Source organism: Salvia miltiorrhiza, chromosome 5 (assembly GCF_028751815.1).
Source record: "Salvia miltiorrhiza cultivar Shanhuang (shh) chromosome 5, IMPLAD_Smil_shh, whole genome shotgun sequence".
Classification (NCBI taxonomy): domain Eukaryota; kingdom Viridiplantae; phylum Streptophyta; class Magnoliopsida; order Lamiales; family Lamiaceae; genus Salvia; species Salvia miltiorrhiza.
This window is the reverse complement of record NC_080391.1, coordinates 9,454,866-9,471,488: the sequence shown is the minus strand read 5'-3', so window position 1 is coordinate 9,471,488 and position 16,623 is coordinate 9,454,866. Positions and strand designations below refer to the sequence as shown.

Sequence of the window (16,623 nt, the reverse complement as noted above, 5' to 3'; positions counted from 1 at the left end):
TGCTGTCTTCCGAGCTATGTTACCTCCTGCCGTGCTATCCACCATAAATTGGGCAGTTTGCACTAACCCATCGTAAAAGAACTGCATCAACATAACATTAGTGAATTGATGTTGAGGGCATTGATGGAGGAGTTCTTCATATCTCTCCCAAGCTTCATGCAAAGGCTCGTCCGCTCCTTGGGTGAACTCCATTATTTTTGTTCTCAACTCCTGTGTCTTATGGCTTGGGTAGTATTTCAGCATGAATTTTTCACAAGCATCTCCCCACGTAGTGATTGAGTTGGGTGGCAGAGATAGCATCCACGTCCTCGCCCGGTCTTTAAGTGCATAGGGGAAGCACTTGAGCTTGAGTTGGTCCTCCGTGAGACTAAGCAAAGGAATTGTTTGCACTTGGGTGCAAAAATCCCGGATGAATTGCAGAGCATCCTCGCTTGGCATCCCGTGGAACACCGGCAGTGAACTCGAGTCATTTGGTTTGAGATTGTAGTTTCTCACAGCAGTGGGGAGCACGATTGCCGACGTGTTGGTATCTCCAATCACAGGTCTGGTGAAGTCTCCCATGTATTCTATGTTCTGGGCCATCTCCTTCTTCTCCTCGTTTAAATTCTGCTCAACTTTGTCCTGTTCAGAGCTAGTTTCTTCCTTGGTGGTTTTCTGCTCAGTGTGGAAGTTGGCAGGGCTGGCTTGGTCTGTGCTGAAATTGGCAGTGCGAACTTCGGCACCGCTGCCAGCGTTGACTTCGGCAGAGCTGGCAGCGTTGACTTCGGCAGCGAAGAACTTGAAGGCAGGGCTGGCAGCGTTGACTTCGGCAGAGCTGGCAGCGTTGACTTCGGCAGCGAAGAACTTGAAGGCAGGGCTGGCCTCTTCCTCCTTGAAGGCAGGGCTGGCAGCGTTGACTTCGGCAGCGAAGAACTTGAAGGCAGGGCTGGCCTCTTCCTCCTTGAAGGCAGGGCTGGCAGCGTTGACTAGGCCGTGAGCCGTCAACATGAAGTCGTTCCTTGATCTTTAGGCTACCACTATCACGAATCGAAAAGCCAAAATACTATCTCCATCTCCCCAACCAACGACCGCAACATCCTTCGGCAACCAACGGCGTATTCCCAATGTAGCAACCGGCCGATTTGCGGCCTATGTTTCTCTCTCTCCCTACTGTAACGGAGAGCCGAGAAACCACCATCGTGTAGTCCATTCTTCCACGCACATAGACAGCTAAGCCAAGAGCCTCCATGGCCGAACACCATCGCGAAACAACGACCGAAAAACCACTCGGCAAGCAACATAACAATCTGCAACGAACTTATTGATTCAGTTTATTGAACGGTGTATCATAAAACAATAATCCTAAGGGCTGATTATTTTATATTCGAAATAACTATTTATATTTGACTCAACCTAGAACACCTCTAGTTTGACTTGCAATAGAACAAGGACATTCTAGTGATGGTAAGTTGACCCAGTGTCATCTCTCAAGGAAAGTCTTAAAGGGCTTCTAGTAGTATCGTGGAAAAAGTAATAAAAGAAAGCAGTAAAGAGTTTGATTATTAATCTAGAACTGAAACTTAAAACTGAATTAAAACCAAATTGTAAAATTACTAGGCGAATTAAATTATTAACCCTAGGCAGAATTAAAACAACTTAAATAAAATCTAACTTAAGAAATTAAGTACTTGTAAATTAAAAATAAAACTAATCTAGGCATGAAACTAAAGTGCATAATTTAAATTGCATAATTAAAAAGAAAGCATAAACATGAACTAAAAACATAAACATGATTAAACGAAAATAAATTGAATTGAAATACGAAATACCGTAAATGTCTTGAACGTGTAATTGTGTCACGCAATCACAATCCAATAAATAACTAAAAACTTAACTTAATCGAAAACTAACTAAAAACAATGAATTTTCAATACTATGAAAAAGAACTATGAAAGCAATAAATTCTAAATTTCGAATGCCAAGAGATCTCAAGGATGGAGTCTAAAACTATAGCAAAAGATAGATGATTTTACAATAGAAATGAAACCCTATTTATAGACCTAGCTCTGATGAGAATAAGCATAGCTAGATACACATGCGGCAGCGCTGGCAAGAATAAACATAGCTGGAAAGTAATGATGCTGGCAAGAATATGCGGAGCTGGAAAGAATAAACATAGCTCTGGAAAGTGAACTCCTATGATTATGCTTGGGAAAGGTAGTCAGCGTTGGCGAAATAGGCGGAGCTGGAAAGTGGTCAGCGCTGGCAAGAATGGGCGGAGCTGAAAATGGTCAGCGCTGGCAAGAATGAGCAGAGCTGAAAATGGTCAGCGCTGGCAAGAATGAGCGGAGCTGAAAATGGTCAGCGCTGGCAGTTATGAGCTGAGTTGAAAATGGCCAGCGCTGGCAAGAATGGGTGGAGCTGAAAATGGTCAGCGCTGGCAGTTATGAGCTGAGTTGAAAATGGCCAGCGCTGGCAAGAATGGGCGGAGCTGAAAATGGTCAGCGCTGGCAAGAATGGGTGGAGCTGGATTCGGCAGCGCTGACTGCAGTAGCGCTGACTTTGACTTTGGCACTTAGCTCTGCTATGTCGATGTCTGCTAAAAACACCATTTTTAGCCCAAAAATCTCCAAAATTGCATTCTTCCATCTATAAACCCAAATCTCCTGCAAAGCATCAAACAAACCATAAAACGCACCAATTTCCAGAAGATTTAATTTAAAATATGCACATGCAAACCCCTAAAATTTGAACAATTAAGCATAAATCAATATTCCAGTCTCGTCGAACCTGGTTCATATTTTGTTGAACTTATCCATTACTGTAATGAACTTTAATGCGTTCCATGGTTTCCTTAGAGCTGATTGATTTATATTCAAGAAGGTACCTCCATCATTAGTGCGTTCCATGGTTTCCTTCATTGAAAATCAGAATTCGACGAACTAGGTAAATTTGAGAGTGAAACCTAGAGGAATGAAATTCGTGGAGATATTCAAAGAAATAGATTCGTCGAAATCTGTTAATCAACTCCCTAAACATTGAAAGAGCGAAAATGGTGGGATTTGATGAAACTTTCCCAAATCTTACTCAACTAAAAAGATATTTATCTCCTTTTCGATCAGAATATTAATTTCCATATTGATACAAAATAAATTAAACCATTTAATTTCTTAAATCTAGTGCGTTGGATCAAATAGATTGAATGGTATAGATTTGTTCTTAATTCTTAATGTAAGGGGTTCTTTTCTATTGAATTGAATCCTATATATATATATATATATATATATATATATATATAAATCATATATATTTCTTCACACTAGAGAATATGCGATAGAAAAAAAGATAAGACCATTAAAATATACTCCATCGTTCACGAAAAGTATGATAGTTTTGCCATTCTGGGTGTTCACGAAAAGTATGACATTTTCCATTTTAAGACATGACCCCACCACTTTTCCTTATCTTTTATCATTACAAACACCTCTTATTGACAAAAAAAACAACCATTAATTCAATCTCAACTACTCATTTCAAATTTTGGTGGAATCATTTCTCCGCTACATAAAAATCACCACCAATTTTCTTAAAATTTGTGCCCACAAATGTCATACTTTTGGTGGACGGAGGGAGTAATAAAAAAATTTCACCTTTTCTTATTATAAATTTACAATAAAGAGAACGCATCTAAGATTATGTTATTAGCAACCATCCAACCAACTTCAAAATTTCATTCTCAATCCCAATTGCCAAAATCTCATTTCCCCAACGGCAACATTTTCTTTAGTTTTCTATTCTTTCCAAAATCCCAACCCACGTTTCTTCCCATAGCCCCCGCCCCCCCACACCATTTACTTTTACAATTTGGTGGGCCCAATACTACCCTTTAACACTAAAATCATATCTTCCAATTTTTTTATTAAAATTCGTGCCCTCCACTCCACTACACACTCTTTGTAGACGGAGGGAGTATATCAGTATATCTTATGTATATTTCTCAATTAATTTTATTTTCATTATTATTATATATTATTTACATATTTTAGTTATATATTTAATTTAAAATTCTATATTTTTATTATCTAATATACTCCCTCCGTCCCATTTTAACATGACATGTTAAAATGGGACGGAGGGAGTAATAAAATAAAACGACTTTATAATTATAAATAATTAAAATTAAATTATTAAAATAAAATTACATTGCTGAAACTAAAAATTACATTCATTAAAAGTACATAAACATACTAATTCAAATTAATACTCCCTCCGTCCCCAAAATAAGTTTCTCTTTGGGGACGGCACGGGTTTTAAGGAAAAGTGGTAAAGTGTATTGATGGTGGAGAAAAATATGTTATAATTAATATTGAGAGTGGTGAAAATGTGAAAAGGTATTATAATTGGTATTGTGAGTGGTGAAAAAGTGAAAAGTAAGAATAAATAAAATATTATTAGTGGTGGGTTGTTATCCATAAATAGAAAGAAAGAAAGAGAAATTTATTTTGGGGACGTCCAAAAAAAAAAAACTTATTTCAGGGACGGAGGGAGCATTACTTTATTATAAGTATAAGTGACATTGAACTGTGGTAAAAAAGAAGAGAAGAAGAAAGAAAGAAGATGAAAATATTGTAGACAAGTGTCAAAAAAATGTAAAATTAAGTGAATATACATAGAAAATTTTGAAATTAGCCGTTATGAATTAAAATTTAGCCGTTTATTACAAGCAATTGAATCAATTTCATGTACCCAATTGCATACCACAATCATACAAAAGATAAAGAAAAAAAACAATAAAGAAGACTTTTAAAAAAATAAAAAAAAACTCAGATCAACAAAAAAAAAAATAGCAATTGAGCCCCCACGCTCACGAACCGCACGTGCCAACGAGTGCACGTGTCGCACACGCGCCGTAATGAGACATGTGCCAAGCTGGAAGCTTGGGCCACTGCGTCAGGCTTGAAGCTGGGTGCAGCTTGGGAGCTGCTTCTCTCGGTTTCACGCATCGAAACTAGTTTTCAATATCTCCAATAGAGGTTCCAAAGTAATAAACTGCAAATAGTAACCATTGGAGGCACCCTTACAAAATAAATTTGATAAAAGACGAAGGATGAATTTAATTATCTCTTAAACTTGCATGTACACTTACATATAGATTTATTTGACTAAACTTATTTTAAAGAGTTTATAAAATCCAACAACTTATAAAATATGTTAAAAGTTTAAAAATTTATAATACCACAAGAATCTATAAGTTTTAAAAGTATTTGAATGATTGAGTTAGTGAGAAAATTTTGTATTAGCAACAAGAACCCGGCACACCCTACACTGTGAAGCAGTCTTTTAGCAAAATATTTGTTTCTCCCATCCAAAAAAACAAACTAACCCACCTGACTCTGTGATCTGTATTCTCTAGTAAGAGAGGCCTTAGCTTTATTCTAATCCCCCGTTTGGTTGGGTGTTTTTAGAGGTTGAAAAGAGATTCAATTAATTGAATCCATTCCCTTTTCATTCCTCTACTTGAACCAAACAAGCACTAAATATATACTCCCTCTGTCCCCAAAATAAGTTCATCTTTGGGGACGGCACATGTTTTGAGGAAAATTGGTAAAATATATTGATAGTGGAGAAAAATATATTATAATTAGTATTGAGAGTGGTGAAAAAGTGAAAAAGTGTTATTAGTATTGGAAGTGGTGAAAAAGTGAAAAGTAAGAATAAATAAAACATTATTAGTGGTGGAGTAATTGTTCAAAAATGGAAAGAAAGAAAGAGAAACTTATTTGAGGGACGTCTCAAAAAGGAAAAAGAAAAACTTATTTCAGGGACAGAGGAAGTATATACAGACGCCCTAAAATAGACAGGTGTACAGTGAAATAAAAGTGAATGCATCATAATGAGGAATAAGACGTATATATAATGATTCCACAGAAAAACCTTGAAAGACGAATGCAGTGACCAAATAGATTACAGAACATCCTTCAACATAATATGAAGAGATAGTCGAGGCCAACCTTACTTCAACCAAATATTTTGTGCATTTAGCTTCAACCAAATATTTTGTACTTTCTCAGAAACACCATTATAAGTTGAACAAGCTCAGTGATACCAATGGGTCTCTCAGAGTCTCTGGACAACCACCGAGCTCAACAACCCTGCTTCTTCAATTGTCTGGGTGAGATCAGAGAGGACCTTGGGAGGAAATCCAACTGTCTGCAACTGATACGACCTTGTACCCCCAGGCCGAGATGCATCAATGAAAGAACGGATGTCAGCTATTGTATGGTGGTGATTGAAGTGCGCAACCATTCGAGTTCCATCAGCAAGTCTAAGTTGAATCGTAGTGGATGGCAGTGATTTATCTACCACAAGGCCTTCTGAAGGGGTCGGCGCACTAAGGAGGGGAGCAGCAATGGTTGTCTCAGGAGCAGATACCGTTACAGAGCTACTTCCGAGCGTCCTACCAACTCCCTGAAACGGAACGCTACGTACTTCCGGTTCCTGCAAGTCACCCACAAGATACAAGTTAAAACATCTTCCTTGATGCATACCTCCACATGCACAACCATAAATGTTTCTGCACTTGGTATGTAGCAGATGGGAGGGTGTTATTCGACATTCATATGCTTCAACACGCCAAAAGAGGAGGACATGGGAATTATAAGATGAATTCAGAGTGCACTTACAGGGCAGTTTTCATCCCTTCTTATAAGATTGACGTGAACAGAGGATCTCCTGTCTGCTGGCTCCAGCTCTTTCGGGCACTCAGATTTCCTGATGCTCTGCAATAAGAATCATTACCGCAAAGCACATATGGCAAGGTCATTCAAAAATCATGAAATCCTATAACTCAATCATACAATTCTACTTCGAAAATTTGGAAATCAGTTCCAAAGTGGATTCATGTTGTGCATTCAATCTGACATAAGTATAATACCGCCATTTTCAGTGATTACAAGAAACATGTAATAACAGGAGTATTAGTGGATTCATGTTGTGCATTCAATCTGCCAGAAGTATAATAGCACGCCATTTTCAGTGATTACGAGAAACATGCAATAACAATTCCCAACATACACTTTCCAGAGAAGCTTCAGCAAAAAGACCACCCAATTCTAGATGAACCCATATCTTTAACCCTTTCTAATTTTCATATAAGTTGCACTCTTACCTCAAGAAAAGAAGCATTTTCAGGATCATCCAAGCTCCTCAAAGGGCCATCATTTACGGTGAAACCATTTCTCCAGAATACAATATTGTGCACCACTGACTCAGGCTGCTGCGGAGCAGTTGGTACAGTTTCACCTGAAAGCAGCCTTCCTGTCCCTGTGAAGCTTCTTGAGCTCGAAGATGGCTGAAGATTCTCCAAGGGCCCTTGTGTAGCCCCCAGTTGCCGAGCTTGGTCAAAAATTGCATCAACGTCATTACCCTTGGATGGGTCTTGGACAAGCATACCACTGAAAAATAACACATTGAGCGAGATAAAGAGTAACCAACTATACCAAACAGAAGGGTGAATTATTTTTTGTCAAAATCAGGCAAAGCATACAATGAAGAGGTATATTTGAATAGACAAGAACAAGTAGTACAAACTTGAACTTGATCACAAGCTACAAACTAGATCGTGCAACAGCTCACACAATTATACGCACTCCAACATCACATAAACATCAATGGCTAAGCTTCCTAAGGAATCCAACAATGGATCACTTGTTTATGCTTATGAAAAACTATGAGCCATAATTTTACTTGGAAAAAAGGATGGCGAAACACTTGAGATACAATCAATTGACATAGTCAAACGCAGCATAAAATCATAAACCTCAATACCAGATCCCACCACCACCAGAGCTACCAAACATTCTACACAAGAGGGAGAGAGAAACGTCCCTCAAATAAGTTCTTGAGGTGTAACTACCGAAATTCACAAACATTAAGGACTTGAATACAGCGCCCACAAATCCAAAATCAAATAATTTGTAATGAGAAAGCAAGCGTAAACTCGAAGCTAACGCTAATTACAACTCAAGTAGGGAGAATTTCAAATTAGGGCAAACATTGAAATAATAGGAATCACAAAAAGGGACCTTTTCTCCCCGCCGGTATAGTATTCCTGGGGGCCATCGGAGTCACTGTCGGAGTCGTGAGCCGACGGCCTATTCAGGTCGGAGAGAGTCCGGATACGACCGGTCCGACTGGTGGAGGGTTTTGAGGGTTTCTTGTCGCGCGAAGCCATGCTCTTGATTTCGATTGATTTTTCGTTTTAAGGTGTAGGAATTGAATGAGAGAGAGAGAGAGAGAGAGAGAATGACAACGGAAGAAGACGAAAAGAAAAGAAAGAGCCAGAACAATTTCTCTCCTTTATTTATTTATTTATATTTTTATTTTTTATTTATTTATAAGGAGAGTAAGAAAGTCTGGTTTCAAACTTCTCAAAGAAAAGTCCGATTCCAATTTTTTCCCGAAAAGGAAAAAGACAAATCCATAGCTACTTTTTCCCATCAAAATTTCTCTTTCTTCATTTTAGTTTTTTAATTTTAATTCTTTTATAAAAATTATCAACTTTGATTAATAAAAAAATATTCAACATAAATGTTAAATTAAAGATAACGAAAAGATCTTTAATTTGATATAAAAATTATAAAAAATAAATATAAAACGAATAAGTTATTATCAATTAAAGTTACAATTTTTTTTTCTCTCTCATCTTTTATCTCTCATTTCTCTTTTATAATTTCTTTTTATTATCAATGAAAATCAATTAATTGGTAATTGAAAATACAAAATTGAAAATTTATATACTTTTCAATTTGTATTTTTTTTTATTGAAATTATGTCTTGGATAATTTCAATTTTTTATTTAGATTTATATTTACCTTTATTTATATTTAAATTATATATATTTAATATACATATTTATTTATTTAAAATATCGTTTGATTTTCATACAGATCGTGCATCGCACGCAGTGGGCATGTGCTAGTCTTATTTTAATTTAGGCTTTGGTTTTTTATCCCGTGTTTAATTGATATTCTCTCTATCTATTAAGCCGACTTTTAGTTGATTTGGTTTTTTAGTTGCTTTGTTAATTGTCATCTAGCAGAACAATATTTATTCTAATATGATACACAAATTCATTATCTTTTTGGAATCTGTTTTATTTAACTATAATACGTTAAGCAACCACAGAGAATAAACAATAAACAAATACGGTAATACAGCAAATGTTTGTTTGTTGATGTGATAAAATTTAATGTCTAATCATATTATAACATAGAAGTATCGACATTAGACAAAAATAAACATTATGTTTAATTGTTTGTTTACAATATGATTACAAGTTTTGAACACTCTATTTCGCAGGATTAGAAATCAGAGTTGGAATCTTAATTTTTCCAATTTCAAAAATTGATTATAACTTGAAGTAGTAAATAAAATTACAAAAGTGGTATTATCACATGTTGGAGATGAAGTGAGATAATATTGATGGGAACATAAAGCAAGTCAATGATGTATACACCTGTGGCCTTGCAGCCGACCACAAATTTCCAAACTTCACCAAAAGAATAATGAGATTGAGTGCAACACAGCTACAAATGGTAATAATCCATTGTGTTACAATATAATTTATGGAGATGAAGTGAGATAATATTATGTAGCTCCAGCTGGGATACTTGTAGTTTTCCCAACAAAAACAAAATCCAACATGCGTCGATTTCTAGCAGTATTTCTTCGGTCTAGTATTATATTTATATACTTGTTGATTAGTTGGACAAGGAAAGAAGTTAGCTAGGCCATTTCATCCCTTAATTATCATTGATCACCTTCACCAAAGTCTTAAATTTAGTCGAAAATGGTCGAATTGGAATATTGGATTGCAAGTTGGCAAAGGGCATTTAGACGACCAAATGTTGGGTAACTTTTTCTCTTAAGGTGGGTTGGGTGGGCGTGGGCCTCTGCACCTCCCCTTTTAACGGCTTTTAAAGTAGTGCCTACAAAAATAAGCAAAATCCTCTTTTTCCATCTCTACCATGGACAATCCAACTCAAGCAACCAAAACTAGAAATCCCCTCAAATATACTTTCGACGCTCGCTTCTCGCCAGATACTCCTCAGGATGACTCATCGGAATTCTCAAACTCCAGCTTCCAAGTGATAGCCAACAGCATGGCCCGAATGGAGGCCGCCCAGCTCGAGATGATGAAGAAGAGGGAGATGGCCAGGCTGGACACTCAGAGGCGCCAGGCTGAGTTGGACCACGAGATGACTCGGATGATGTTGCAAACGCAAGCGCATATCGCTTCAACCATCTGTCACACCAGGAAGAGGAAGAACAACAGTGATCATCATTCAACCACTACTACTTCTGCACAAAACATGCACAGGTTAAACCCTTTCAATCTCACAGATGGATCCTTGGAAGAAGCAGCAGCTAATCAACTTTTGTCTTCTCTTGTTGAATGCAGTGATGGAGCTCTACTTCTCACTCTGCTCCTCTCCAACATGATTTGATACCCTTCAACTTTCTGCGCAGGTACTACTTTAACTGCTCTACAATGAAGAAATTCCACCGGAAAATGCAGTTGCTCGAATTTATATATATATTATAGATTCCCAAAAGAAGTGGGAGATTACTAGATGAACTTGTATGCATATGTACAAATTCGAATAAATATGGCTAACGGAAAATTGTCAACTGCAATATAGCCTAAATCCTTCATATAAAATCGAACTGAGGCTTTTTGGAAAGCGGGCTAGGATTTCGGATCTGATTAGCCACAGAGAGAATAGCAGTTCGCCGTTTTACAGCACTTTCCATATATTCTCCAAGAGGAGGAAGTGAGCTTTGTTCCACATTTTTCTGTGCTTGTCCCCGGATAATCTATTATCAAACAAACTCATCACTTATTACACAGGAAAGAAAGAGAGAGAATGAATAACAAATTTATCAATTTCATAGTATACCTTGGATGCCCATTGCCTCTCAGCTTGTTGGCATACATCTCTTATGTCACGACCAGACATTCTGCATATACCAATCAAGTAATGACCAGACCATAAAAGAACCACAGAATGAGTTCCTCGTTTCTAATGGAAACAAATCTACACAAATAGCATCATCATTAATGGCATCAAGGTTTATAGGATCTATCAAGCTTACTCTTCGGTGGCTCTGGCAAGCTCAGCAAGTTCAGTTTTTGTCAAGTGCTTAGCATACTGAGTCACAATAGCTTCACGAGTCTGCTGATCAGGTAGGGCAAAAGTGACCATGGAATCAAACCGACTGAAAGGAAATCAACAGGAGAGCATATAAGTCCCTGAATAATTGATAGAGGCTGCCGTTCCAGGTAGAAATGAACACGCAATTCTTTTACCTGAGCAACGCCGGATCAAGGTCTTGTTTTCTATTGGTTGCAGCAATAACCACTACTTTCTTTTCCTGCTCAAATCCATCAATCTGCAAGTGCATATCTTACAATGTTATGACAAACTGCTCCATTTGCAATTGTAAACTGCTACAATGTCAAACACTCTTCTGAAAGTTTACAATTCTAAATTTCTTTCCTGAACTGAGCCATCAGATAAACCAGCTTACCTGTCGCAACAATACAGACAAAAGCCTACGTGTGGCCTCATGTATGTCAGTATCACGAGTGGTAGCAAGTGAATCAACCTGCAATAACTCCATCAAATCAATGATTGATTTGCCAGCAGAAACCATGGCATAACCTCCTGCTATTCTACATTACCTCATCAAGGAAAATGATGGCGCCATCTTGTAGTTCATTAGCCAGTGAAAACACTTTCCCCAACAAACGCTCACTTTCACCATAATATTTAGACATTACAATTTCCAATGGGACATACAACAATGGAACTTGCTGCCAAGGTAGAAATAGAACTTAATTGAATTGACAAATACTGATCAAGATCAAACACACAAATCATGCAGACAGAAATATTACCTAAGGAAACAAAGTAAAAATAATATAATTCACCATTTAGTTGGCTTAGGAATTATATGAATAAGTGATCACGGTATAAGAGTACACAGTGCCATACAAATGAATTATGAAAATTTAGTAACTCAACAGTAAGCTTCAAGATGCAGAAAATGGCATACCGCTTGATTAGCAATCACACGAGCGCAAGATGTTTTCCCTGTACCTGTAATCATAGCCAATCAGTAAGCACTAGACTTGAATTTTTGGCGATTCGTCAAACGCCTACCAATATTCTACAGCAAATGTAACAAACTGGACTTTCATCAGAACCATACTAATTTTTCTACTTTAAACAACGCAAGATCTGGAAACTCATCAGGGTAGACCATAACAACCACCAGAAATGACAAATTCTGGAACATGTGTTTGGCTCAAACAAATTTGACAAGTGCACAAGAAAACTTGCTCCTACTCCCGATTGAAGAATGTTACAAACTTAATACTACTATATGCAGGAATTCGAGTGAGCTAGACACATTGAATATACCAACAAGATGGACCATCACTCTTGATACTCAACTGGTTTACCAGTTCACTTAAGTTGATGCTATGCTCACATTCATTCACCTTATTTCAGGAGAACTGGAGAAGTATCTTAAATAAGATGTGTTCTCAGGAAATACCGATGTGATGCATTGAATATATATGCATGTAGAAAAACTTCTTTTCTTGTAAATCCTAGTATATATATATCTTTCGTAACCTGGTGGGCCTTCAAAAAGCACTGCACGCGGTCTGTTTGTCTCAAACTTACACCGAGTACCACGGGCAATGTCATCATACACTTCTGGACTCTTTAGAGCCAGTAATATAGTATCTTCTATTTCCCTGCAAGATTGAAAACAGAAGTTCAAACACAAAACAACCTTTATGTCATATCACCAAGAAAATCAAATCAGGTAGAATTGAGAAACTCTCCCATGAATGAATGCATTCTGATGATAACAAAGTCTGATAAAGATATGGATCAACTTCTATTTTCTCATGCGAATTGGTGCAAGAAAGAAGTTAAAAAGACCATAATGTTTTTTCATAAAAAGGACTTGAGGATATAACCAATTCAAGTGCAACCACGCATCTCCCAAAACACCAAATGACATTTTTACTCTCTTCCTTTCATGAAAGAATTTGCCTTTGCTGAAGTAACAGACGTAATAAGATGTGCAAACATCTAAACATGTTAAAGGGAAAACCTTCTCTAAAAGTAAATATACCGACCAAAGCCAACTCCATCAGAATTTAAGCCGACAAAAATGTAAATGGAAATGTCTTTTCTTCAAGCAAGTAGAAACTTGTTTTGAGTTTAGAAATTTAAATTTATCCGCAAACCAATTAAAGCACCAAGAAGAATAGCGCTACGTCCCATTCTAGCTACCTCTTTTGATTATCATAGCCAGCAATGTTATCCCAAGATATATCCGCATTTGGGACTTCTAGGTTGGGAGGTTTAAGTCCATAAATTTTGACTCCCATTCCCTCCAGATTAGAGATTGTCTTGTCTACTGTTGGAACCCGTGCAGCACCTCCCCTTGGCCCTAATCCTAAGCTTCTTGGTTGTTCTGCTAACTGTAAGATGGATGCCAAAGCATCAAGTTCCTCAGAAGTAAAACTACCCTGCTTCATGAACTCAATTTCCTGCACATAGGCGACCGATCTGTTACTAAAAACTTTATGCCAATAGATGTGTGATTCATAAGATAATTGGAAGAAAAACATTGAGGCCACACTACAAAATGAAAGCTTCAAACAGATAATGAGTTCGTAGTACGGTTACACGAACTGACAGCTTTATCAGAGCTAATGAGTGGACGAAACACGACGATGCATAACTCTTCATTGTCCACACTTTTGTTGTTTGCATCACCTTGATCTCCAATTGCTTCTTTTGGAGTTGTTGGGCGACTGAGCACTAGTTGCCAGGCAACACCACTGATTAAAAGATTCAAAATATTATCAACAAGTAACATATACTAAATCCATAGGAATCGTAAAGAAGGTTTCAACAATAAACAGAACCATGTGATGGAGCATGGAAGTATTTAGTTTCACACAAACAGAAGGTTGCAGTGAAATCAGAAACTGTGCAACACTTAATAACCTGTCCCAAGCACGCAGTATCATATCTGATCCAGCACCATTGTCTTTGTCCTTGACTCCAAGACGTGAAACAAGGGTTGCAATTAGGAAAGGGATTTCAGCAGAGGGAGGAACTTGGAACTTGATTGCCAACTGCCAATAAGCATGATATTAGGACAAAGAACTAATTCACAGTTCAAAACAAAAATCAACATCAATCAGGAAAAGGTGATATTAAGATGAACCACCACAGAGAACCAAACTAGTATTGATATCTCTGCCACAATTTACACAGCAGAAGAACAGGGAACAGAATGGACACAGGGACTCTCAAATATTTAAAAATCCAACCAACCTTTTGTCCCTTAACAGAAACAGTAAAATGAGGATAAGAACCAGTTCTTCCTCCTTTGCTCTTTAGCAATTCTATTAGTCGAGCTTTCTCTTTCCTCGCAATTTCATCCAGGTTATGCTGACTTGCAGCAGGAGAAGATTCCAGTGGAGGAGGAACTTTAGCAGATTCAGGCAAAGGGGAGCTGCTTTCAGGTGAAGGCGAGCTGCTTTCAGGCAAAGGCGAGCTGCTTACAGGCAAAGGCGAGCTTTTAGCAGCTTTCTGCACTTGCCATATGATTGGCAGAATTAATAAAAGAATACAGTTGCCACTGAATAAAGAGAAACCTAAAACTATGCAGCATGGGTTATTCTAAATATATGGACCTCTTAAGGCTAATATCATTAACGACTAATTAAAATTTTTAAATTACCGCAGAGGATAGGAATGCTCCTTCCTTAGTTTGATTTAGAATATCATGGCGCCAATTTTAACTAAACAGGGTCTCATAAAGAAGAGGACTACTTTAGTGTAATCTCCTTGCACCTCCTATTCATTTTAGAAGTAAATACATCCACAAGGCTTTTCTTTGGTTAGTTGAGAACATACTAACCTCATCACCATCTGCTAAGGCTACATCCAACATTCCAAATCCAAGTAATCCAGCTAAAGCGGTGTGAACAAAAAAATTGGGCAGCACTTCTGGTCTCCAACCATCTGGTCCATATGATTTTTGCTGCTCAAAACTCCCTAATTGTACAAAATTAGTAAAAAGGGTTCATTTTTCCACTGAATGTAGCAAGGAAACTATATGATAAAAAAAACATCAAAAGTACGGCCAAAACTAAAATCATCAGATTATGACGAAGAAACTAACACCTTCCACAAAAGAGGGATGCTTAGAGTAAAAGTGTGGATTAAGCAATTAAACGACAAATTCATGCAATGTAAGTGTAAGGCTTTCACTAAAATGCAGCAACTGATGTTGTGAATCTCAATATGAAGAATATATCTGTGATACAAACAAGTGTCAACTACTCCAGAGCAGGACCTGACATGAATATACAGATATTTCAACTTGATATCAGTTAAAAACAAACACATTGTTATAAATTGATTTTGATGAGGACATGAAACATGTCCGCAGAGTATTCAATTGAATGTAAAATAAGTTATAGCATTATGAATAGATAAATACATGAAGCATTCCACTGTGACAGATGATGTACAATTTTTAGTAGTTCCTCTCAATTTTTATTTTTTTTACACAACTAACGGATCAATAACTAAACAGGTTAAAACTTACTAGCCAGCTTATATGGCAAGCAAAGGCATCATTTTCAGGATGCCAATAATATGCTTTTCAATCCTGATTTATTAGGAATTGAAGATAAACCAAACAATATTTTACATAGAATAAGCAAGCAGACATTTAAGCTATAAGTTAACGTGAGAGACTGCATATTGAAGGGTCTCTGTTTGTTCCATTTTCCCTCTCAGCAAATGTAGCAGCAGAAAGCAAAAAGACTGCGCATAAAGAGATAAACGAGAGTAAAATACTCCCAAATGAGAGTTATCAGAATCGACCGACGTGCGTTATTATCCCAACAACCATTGAGGCCACTGATTCACGGTGTTCATCCAAGAATATGAATCCAAAACAAGCACACAAACAAAACAAAAAAACAGTCATTCTTCACACAACCGAATCTTCAAACATTGATCAATAAATTCCAGAGCAAATTTTCGTAGTTTTGGTGCCAGTTAATAAGCAAACAAAAAAACTCCTTCACAAGGAAAACCAGGAAGTAGGAATGGGGGAAAAGAAAAAGATATTAGAAGAAAAAAGAATCACAAACAACAAGATGTCATGAGGGAACAGGAAAAGTAAATAGAAAGAGCGTACGATTGCAGAGAGGTGCTGCTGAGAGGGAAGGACGAGGGTTTAGGGTTTTGGCAGAGGCGATGGTACGGCGTGAGGTGAGTGCCCGAGCGAGACGCCAAGCAGTCACCATGGCGGCGGATCCGCTGCTTTCCAGCCGGCAGAAGACGTCGGTGTTTCGTGGCGCGCAAGAATGAGCGGAGGAAGTGGTGTACCAACAATCAAAATTCTTTACCCACTTATAAATACCAACTTTTAGTTTGATTTGCAAATAATCGAAAGTACGCGAATCATTACAGTTCTACCTCTACACAATAGTTTCTATTCTTTTTTTCCTAATTTCCTTTCCGGTAG

The 16,623-nt window shown here is 37.5% G+C and overlaps 3 protein-coding genes across 3 annotated transcripts; 1 reads left to right on the top strand and 2 right to left on the bottom strand.

Annotated features, from left to right (window-relative positions):
• Window positions 1-5,873: 5,873 nt before the first annotated feature.
• On the bottom strand, window positions 5,874-8,401 carry LOC130985836 (plant UBX domain-containing protein 4). The gene is made up of 4 exons (XM_057908986.1): window positions 8,064-8,401; window positions 7,148-7,433; window positions 6,663-6,758; window positions 5,874-6,477 (listed from the first exon to the last, which is right to left on the bottom strand). The coding sequence occupies exons 1-4, from the start codon at window positions 8,210-8,212 to the stop codon at window positions 6,097-6,099; spliced, it is 912 nt and encodes a 303-aa protein (XP_057764969.1). The 5' UTR covers window positions 8,213-8,401; the 3' UTR covers window positions 5,874-6,096.
• Window positions 8,402-10,007: 1,606 nt separating this feature from the next.
• Window positions 10,008-10,677, top strand: LOC130985835 (uncharacterized). Its single transcript, XM_057908985.1, has 2 exons — window positions 10,008-10,360; window positions 10,442-10,677. The coding sequence occupies exons 1-2, from the start codon at window positions 10,008-10,010 to the stop codon at window positions 10,485-10,487; spliced, it is 399 nt and encodes a 132-aa protein (XP_057764968.1). The 3' UTR covers window positions 10,488-10,677.
• LOC130985834 (uncharacterized) lies at window positions 10,559-16,623 on the bottom strand. Its single transcript, XM_057908984.1, has 14 exons — window positions 16,294-16,623; window positions 15,001-15,137; window positions 14,412-14,669; window positions 14,079-14,209; window positions 13,765-13,909; window positions 13,356-13,615; window positions 12,684-12,808; window positions 12,100-12,143; window positions 11,726-11,857; window positions 11,572-11,649; window positions 11,351-11,433; window positions 11,137-11,259; window positions 10,941-11,001; window positions 10,559-10,857 (listed from the first exon to the last, which is right to left on the bottom strand). Exons 1-14 carry the CDS (start codon window positions 16,400-16,402, stop codon window positions 10,693-10,695), a joined length of 1,851 nt encoding a protein of 616 aa, XP_057764967.1. The 5' UTR covers window positions 16,403-16,623; the 3' UTR covers window positions 10,559-10,692.

Coding starts and splice junctions, on each gene's coding strand:
- LOC130985836 (XM_057908986.1), bottom strand. CDS start 8,212: ATGGCTTCGCGCGACAAGAAACCCTCAAAACCCTCCACCAGTCGGACC. Junction 7,434..8,063: donor TATACCGGCGGGGAGAAAAG/GTCCCTTTTTGT, acceptor GTTATTTTTCAG/TGGTATGCTTGTCCAAGACC. Junction 6,759..7,147: donor AAAATGCTTCTTTTCTTGAG/GTAAGAGTGCAA, acceptor TTCTTATTGCAG/AGCATCAGGAAATCTGAGTG.
- LOC130985835 (XM_057908985.1), top strand. CDS start 10,008: ATGGACAATCCAACTCAAGCAACCAAAACTAGAAATCCCCTCAAATAT. Junction 10,361..10,441: donor TCTGCACAAAACATGCACAG/GTTAAACCCTTT, acceptor TGTTGAATGCAG/TGATGGAGCTCTACTTCTCA.
- LOC130985834 (XM_057908984.1), bottom strand. CDS start 16,402: ATGGTGACTGCTTGGCGTCTCGCTCGGGCACTCACCTCACGCCGTACC. Junction 11,650..11,725: donor CCATCATTTTCCTTGATGAG/GTAATGTAGAAT, acceptor GAGTTATTGCAG/GTTGATTCACTTGCTACCAC. Junction 11,002..11,136: donor CTTGCCAGAGCCACCGAAGA/GTAAGCTTGATA, acceptor TGGTATATGCAG/AATGTCTGGTCGTGACATAA.